This window comes from Tigriopus californicus, chromosome 7 (genome assembly GCF_007210705.1).
Source record: "Tigriopus californicus strain San Diego chromosome 7, Tcal_SD_v2.1, whole genome shotgun sequence".
In the NCBI taxonomy this organism is placed as follows: domain Eukaryota; kingdom Metazoa; phylum Arthropoda; class Copepoda; order Harpacticoida; family Harpacticidae; genus Tigriopus; species Tigriopus californicus.
This window is the reverse complement of record NC_081446.1, coordinates 6,863,553-6,870,787: the sequence shown is the minus strand read 5'-3', so window position 1 is coordinate 6,870,787 and position 7,235 is coordinate 6,863,553. Positions and strand designations below refer to the sequence as shown.

General features: G+C 47.4%; 2 protein-coding genes across 2 annotated transcripts in view; one reads left to right on the top strand and one right to left on the bottom strand.

Annotated features, from left to right (window-relative positions):
- Positions 1-4,728, top strand: part of LOC131884218 (mediator of RNA polymerase II transcription subunit 12-like) — a gene marked incomplete in the record, with an annotated part of 4,889 nt that extends 161 nt beyond the window's left edge. The window contains 2 exon segments of the mRNA XM_059231919.1: positions 206-217; positions 324-4,728. Of these exon segments, the coding sequence (XP_059087902.1) occupies positions 339-4,607 (4,269 nt within the window).
- On the bottom strand, positions 4,724-6,942 carry LOC131884229 (transmembrane protein 50B-like). The gene is made up of 4 exons (XM_059231936.1): positions 6,389-6,942; positions 6,049-6,155; positions 5,765-5,925; positions 4,724-5,041 (listed from the first exon to the last, which is right to left on the bottom strand). Exons 1-4 carry the CDS (start codon positions 6,488-6,490, stop codon positions 4,917-4,919), a joined length of 495 nt encoding a protein of 164 aa, XP_059087919.1. The 5' UTR covers positions 6,491-6,942; the 3' UTR covers positions 4,724-4,916.
- Between the last annotated feature and the right edge of the window lie 293 nt (positions 6,943-7,235).

Genomic DNA, 7,235 nt, shown 5'->3' with positions numbered 1-7,235 from the left:
CTATTAGCCACCCACCGGGCTCTTGGCTGCTCAGGCTGGATTCCTGAGTCTGGTCACGCCTTCCTCCTCCCCGCCCCTGCCCCGCCTTCTCCGTCTCGTCCGCCTTCCTCGTAGGTCATCCGACTCTTTGGTGACTGGGCGGGTACCTGGCTGGACGGATAACCGCCCTCCGCCGTGTCTCACTTGCTTTGTGTGGTGAAGAGAATTTCTGGTGGTGGTAAGCTTCCCAATTATAATGGGTGACCATGGATGAATGAGCCCCGAATCTCTTCCCGAGTATTAGAGTGGGACAGTTGAATTGATGGATGGGAATTCCTTTCTAGCTTCATCCATCCACGATGGACGGCCTGGATGAGGTCCAGGACAAGGACACGGATTCCTCGTCTTCGTCGTCGTCCGATGATAGTCCCGAGTTTGAGGAGCACTCGCCTCCACCCGAAAGTTCGGCTCACACTCCGAGCCGCTCCGAAATGCCGGACGACGACTCGGATCAACCGGCCGAGAAGAAGAAGAAAAAGAAAGGCCAGACCGCCGGCTCCAGTCGGAAAAAGGATCCGGCCTCGCTCAAGACCTTGCGCTTTCACATCCAATTAGATGCGGACATTGAGGCGGGCGAGGGCGGAGAGGAAGACAAATACGAGTTCAATTGGCTCGACCTAATCGCCGAGGAAAACGAACGGAAGGAAAGCAAAGTGGACGACGGACACATGGGCGGTAACAACTTTGGTGGTGCGGCGTTGGATCCCTATGCCAGTGATGACGATGAACAATTGCGAGCCCTAGCTCGGAAATTTGAAAACAAATACGGGGCCGAGGATGTCAAGAAAAAGAAGAAAGCGCGGAAACTAGATGATTATGCCGACCTGGGCTATGGCTACGACTCTAATGATCCTTTCATTGATAATTCAGAGGTACATGATGAGATCGTACCGGCCAATCTCACCACCGCTCACGGTGGCTTCTACGTCAACATTGGGGCCCTAGAATTTAAGACCCGTGAATCGGCCGACGAAGACTCAGATGTGGAGGCCATCATCAACGAAGGCGAAAAGGCCGAGAAGAAGCGCAAATATATTAAAAAGAAGGAGACTACCAGTCTCAACGGGCTGCCCGATGAACCTCCAGCCAAGAAAAAGAAAGTGAAACGGATTCAAAATCCAGATGGCACCACCTCCCTGATTCCCATCAACGGTGGGCATTCTTCACATGACGATCCGACGGGAGCCTCCGCCTCAGGGTCCATGGATGAGGGTGATGGCCGACCCAAAAAGCCTCGAATTCGTCGCGAAGGAGCCAAGCCCTTGGGCCGACCTAAGAAGCGGAATCCCGACGGATCCTTGGTCCACCCGCCGAAGATGCCCAAGGCGAAGCGCCCAGGGTTTGAGACCAATGGTTCTGCCGGAAGACACAAAGTCAGTCCGAATCATATAAATGATAGCAAGATCTTAAAGAATAAGAAGGGTCGTAGTGTCATGAAGGTGAACACTCCGGGCAGTTTCGCAAATTCGTCGAATTCGACCTCGGTTGTTGATTTGACCGATGGGGACGAGAGATTGACACCAAAGAGCCAAAAGAACGCTACCGAGTGCAACGACGACGTGGTAAAGCTGTTGCAAAGTGTCTCCGATCAAGTTGGCAAGAAACTCACCGCGGGCGAAGCTGCCTCAACCTCCTATAAAGGAGTGACGATCACGCCCACGGCGGCAGGAAGCAAACCCAAGAAGAGTGGATGTACCACACCCAACGTCTCTCTTGTGGCCACTTCAACTTCTAGTGGCGGGAGTAAGGCCAAACCCGCATCGGCTGTGACAGTGAAGAAGTTGTTGGAAGAGCAGAATCACCAGCAAAAAGCCAAAAATCAAACGCCTCAGCCCATTCCTGTCAAAAGGAAACCCTCTTCGGCGGCAAGTAATACCCAGGCTCTGCAACATCAGAAGAAAAAGCAACAGCAACAACTGCAACAACAACTTGCTCAACAACAACAACAAGACCTCATGAACTATCTCACCGCCCTGGCTGCCTACCAGCAAGCCGGAAGTCCCTCGGGGAAGAACAGCACGAATGCCGAGCTCTTATCTGCCTTGGCTGGGTTATCTGCATCTGGGACGATGACACCTGAGCTTTATGCTCAGCTTTTGGCAACGCAAGGCCAAATGAACGATGTGCTTTTGCAACAATTTGCTGCCAGTTTCTACCCTACTTCAGCATCCTTGTCAGCTTTTACCACGTCAAGTGGCACTTCAAGAAAGGGATCGGTCAGTGGTTCCTCTTCGGCAACCATTGCCAAGCAGGTCTCGTCAAGCCTCAGCAAGGCTAAAACTACGGTGACCAATTCCAGTGACAGGAAACTGCCGTCCTCGACTTCATCACCGTCACCCGCATCATCAGCATCAAGTGTAGTAGTGTCCAGTTTGTCATCTACGGTGTCCTCCGGATTAGCTCAAGCTGCAGCTTCTGCTGCCGCAGCCACGAAAGCTAAACATTCTAGTGCGCATTCTATTGAAAGCTTGAGTAAATCATCGCTGCAAGGCACCAAGGCAGGGCAATCATTACTGGTCAGCAAGCAAGGTATCTCCCAAAACGCCGCGGTCAAAGGTAGTGTACAAGTCGTTTCAACCTCTGGTACCAAGCCATCACCAACTATCAACCAAGTCACCGGAGGTTCGAAGGTTGGGAACAAATCCTTGACAAAATCAGGTGCTGATATCGCAGATTCACCAGGATCCACGTCGGTTTTAAAGACGGCTTCTCCGACACCGACCGTTCCAGCCACCACGTTGTCGTCGCAACAACAGCAATTACTTAGACAAGAGCAATTCGAAGCCGAGCAAAAAGAGTTCGCCCAATTTGAACTCATGGCTCAAGCCAAATTTGAACGCGAAGAAATTGAGCGCCTCAAAGCGGACCAAGAGAAGCGAATGAAAATGATTGAACAACAAAAGAAAGACCAAGATGACATGAGAAAAAAGCAGGAGTTGGCTGATGCTCAGAGGAAAGAGGAAATGAAGAAGAAGCAAGAACAAGCTGAGGCCGCTAGAAAACAGGAAGATTTGAGAAAAGAGGCTCTTCGTAAGCAACAACTTGAAGAGAAATTACGACACGAGGCTATCCAACGACAAAATGAACTAGATGCCCAAAGAAAGCAACAAGAAATGCTTCGACGGCAACAAGAACAAGAGATACTGAGGAAACAACAACAGCAGCAGCAACAGGAGCAAGAGCGGCTCAGAAAACTAGAGGAACAGGAATTATTACGAAAACAACAAGAGCAAGACAGGTTAAGGAAACAACAGGAACAGGAAAGGTTAAGAAAACAGCAGGAACAGGAATTATTGCGAAAACAACAAGAGCAAGAAAGGTTAAGGAAACAACAGGAACAGGAGAGGTTAAGAAAACAGCAGGAACAGGAATTATTGCGAAAACAACAAGAGCAAGAAAGGTTGAGGAAACAACAGGAGCAGGAAAGGTTAAGAAAACAACAACAAGAACAGGAAAGAGCCAGGAAATTAAAAGAGCAAGAACAACTGCGAATGAAGCAACTTGAACAGGAACATCTTAGAAGGAAACAACAGGAACAGGAGTTACTCAGAAAGCAGCAACTTGAGCAAGAGGCACTGAGGAAAAAACAGGAGGAATTGGAGCTCCTGAAAAAGCGACAAAAGGAGCAAGAGCTGTTGAGGAAACAACAGGAACAAGAGCAACGCAAGAAGCAACAACAAATGGAACAGCTGCGGCAACAAGATCATCTGCGCAAGCAGGAGCTATTAAGAAAACAGCAACAACAGCAACAACAACAACAACAGCACCAAATGCAGCAACGTGTTGCTCAATCCCAAACCATATTCATTCAAGATGGCCAACAACCACAACAAGGTTACGTTTCCAGCTCGAGCATTATACTCAACCAGTCGCCCTCATCCACGATCTCCATGTCCGGTTATTCATTGGGGAATAATGCCAACGCCATGAACGGCAACATGCCACAAATCATTCATTCCTCCCCACAACGAGTATCACCCCACCAACAGCAACTCTCGATGAGTTCCCCACAGCCAAAGCAACAATCTCAATTGATCAGCCAACACACATCGTCTCTTCAGCAACAACAACAACAGCAGCAGCAGCAGCAGCAACATCAAATCATTGTTCATCAAAATATTTCACCTCGCCAATCATCACAGGGGAATTTCAACCTCTCCATGAATCATACCTCGCCCAGCACCTCAAACGTGCATTTTCTCCAACAGCAAAAGCAGCAAATTGTGGTCTCGTCCCCGAATCTCAATCAGGGCCTCAAGATGTCCGTCAATCATGGCTCTTCTTCGTCTTCCACGACGTCGTCATCCCCTTCACAGATGAAACTTCCATCCATGCCCAACACGTCCGTTTTGGTTAGCTCATTTGGAGGTTCGCCGACGGGTTTGATGTCCCCTCAGTCACCGATGTACGCTCAAGCAAATAACTCTCTGATGATGAACAATCAGCAGATGCAACAGCAACAACCACAAGCGAACATGTCAAATTCGGGGAATTCGGGGCACATCATGGTGTCGAGTACAAATAATGTTAATAACCATCATGGATACTACTCAGTGCATAAGCAATGAGGCGCTCAACTCGTATTAGAAGTTGCCCACTATCAACTCAAAACTTTGTCAATTTCTTGCCATTGGATGGTGATAATAGACGACAATCTTTTCAGACCATTACAAGACAGCATTAGTACAATGTGTGGTTGGTTTATTTATTCCCTCCGCAAGGTAGCAATACTGAGTACATTAGACATATAGGCGCAGGGAATGAGTGACTTTCGTGTAATTTGACAATATAACAGGGCCAATATCTGTGTACAGAGAATGACTATGCCTGGTTAGAGGCACCATCGTCAATCAATGGCTATCCTTACTTTCTTCATTTTATCCCCAAAGCTCTTCCGATCGGCCAAACTTGTAGATCACACAAGAGAAAAATATCAAAGCGTTCTGGAAGAATATGGCAAATCCGGGATATGTAGTCTTGGGATGAAATGTGTTCTTCTCGCCTATAAAGGTAATAATTTGAAAAAGAAAAATCAACCGTGGGAGGAAAAACATGACATGAGTGTGGAATGAAATTATTCTAAAATCAAAACATATTTCAAAAATAGCTCAACATCCTTATTTTTTGGTTAAATTGCAAAAAAACTTGTTAATTCTATTTCGGAGCTGATTCCCATGATAGTCTGTTCTGGAAAAGGCTCATTGTGCCTTTATGGAGTTTTTCCCATTTGACCAACAAAATGTTGCACGATTTCTATAGGAAAATCATTCTGAACCTTAAAAGTTTGGATGAATAAAGAAAAGTTCAAACAGAATATCAACTTAGTTCATATGTTGATTTTCTGCCCCGCATCCCCATGAACTCGCGATTTTTTTTCGAAATTAGGGATAAGTTGATCTGACAAGATTAGAGATCACAAGGTTGCTGTTTTAAAGCGAGGAACAGAACTCTTGTGGAAGTGATACATTTTCATATTTCTCAATTTTTCGAGTGATACCTCATTTGAGGCAAGGCTAACCTACTCTTAAATTGCATTCAGGGATTCCGCTAACACTTTTGACATTTAACTTCGTTTTTGTAGTTACGGCACCAGGAAAATAGATATGGTATATCTAGCCCGGATCAAAGTATTTTAAGCTTCAATTTCAAAAATAAATATGTCATTCAGCTCTTAGAAGAGAAACACTATTCCGCTCTGTAGTCGTGAGTGTGCAGAAGGACTTACTACGGACGAGGTACTCGCCAAAGAGAATCCATGAGGCACCAATGAGGGCGCCAAATCCCATCAAAAATCCAATGAAAAACCACACGCGGGCGCCCCGCATGCCGATGCAACCCGTCGTGTACGAATCGCCGCGAAGCTGCCCGTTGGAGACGCCCGTGACCCTATGTAAAGAAATGTATCATCAACGAGCCAGCGGTTTCAAAACGTCCATATCGGCTGGACTGAAGGGCCTGGCGTTTGATTGTAATGACATGTATCCGGATGGGAAGGGTGGGTCGACTCACATGAACATGGAAAGGGATCCAAACACGCCGCAGATGTGAAAGATGTTTAACATGTCGTCGTGGTAACAAACGGCCGCATCAATGGCGATCCACCAACCCAAGAAGAACTGAAACAAAGCGAAGAGTGGAGGACAACTGAAGCCTAATGAACCACCGGCGGATATAAATTCGTTCATTCAATCATTTATGTCTCGAACCACCCACAAACCCTGTCCAATTCATACATGGAGAAAGGTTCTGTCCAATCATAGTCTGTTATGGAAATGAAAAAACTAAACAAAACCATTGTAGACTGAACGGCCTTGGGGAATGATGCCGTGAGCGGGCAGGCTTTACTTACGAGGAGACCGGCCAAGATGGACGACAGCTTGTTGCGTCTTTCCGTGATGTTGAGGTTTTCCAATAAGGAGGGCATTTGGAAATTGTCCAAGCAACCCGCCATTGTTGGTTTATTGGTTCGTTGGTTTGTTGGTCTGGCTTCTTTGGCTGGTTTGGCGTTACGAGTGGCTGGCTCTCTTCACTTAGTGGTGGAACCACCCTTACTCAAAACACAGGCCCACGACACAACGACGGCCTTGGTAGCGGTGATGTCCAACTAAGGTTTCTCGACGGATAGAGCCGATGACAGCCGCCAGGGTAGGAGGAAGCCTTGAAAGCGTTCCCCGGGAGCTTCAACGGGGCTTGTCGTTCCACAAGTTCCAGACTACCTACTACGGTGGGTTCCTCGTCCAATCGGTGGTCTTGTTTCGGTAGTTGGGAATTGTTGGCTATTTTGTCTTCTCGTTGGATTACGAACGGATTTCCGACTCTCAGTCAGTTGTTCTCTATCACCGAGAGGACTGCTACATACACGGAGGGAGCCACTGCTATGAGGCTGGCTGACTCCACTTGCTTGACTCTGTTGACTGAAATAACTAACAAAGACGACCAAGGCAGGAGAAGAGAAGGAACGATATGGCCGTTACACATCTTCCGTTTTTGGGTCAGCTGATATGTTGGTCCCTTGACAAGGCAGTCGAACCAAACCGAGCGCTAGGCACTATATGTTGCCAGGGTCCCTACCCTACGGGGCTAGGCTGCTTGGGTAGTTAAATTGCGATGTTATTTAGCCTATTGCCCTATATTGGACTCCAGGGCCTTTCATCAGTCATTCGGTTGCAAAGATAATCGCCAACTCAAAAAAAGTA

Excerpts from the sequence above, each read along its gene's own strand:
- LOC131884229 (XM_059231936.1), bottom strand. The coding sequence starts at position 6,490 with ATGGCGGGTTGCTTGGACAATTTCCAAATGCCCTCCTTATTGGAAAAC. Across the intron at positions 6,156-6,388 it reads CCATCTTGGCCGGTCTCCTC|TTCTTCTTGGGTTGGTGGAT; the intron begins GTAAGTAAAGCC and ends GCTTTGTTTCAG. Across the intron at positions 5,042-5,764 it reads TGGCGAGTACCTCGTCCGTA|GCGAGAAGAACACATTTCAT; the intron begins GTAAGTCCTTCT and ends TTACCTTTATAG.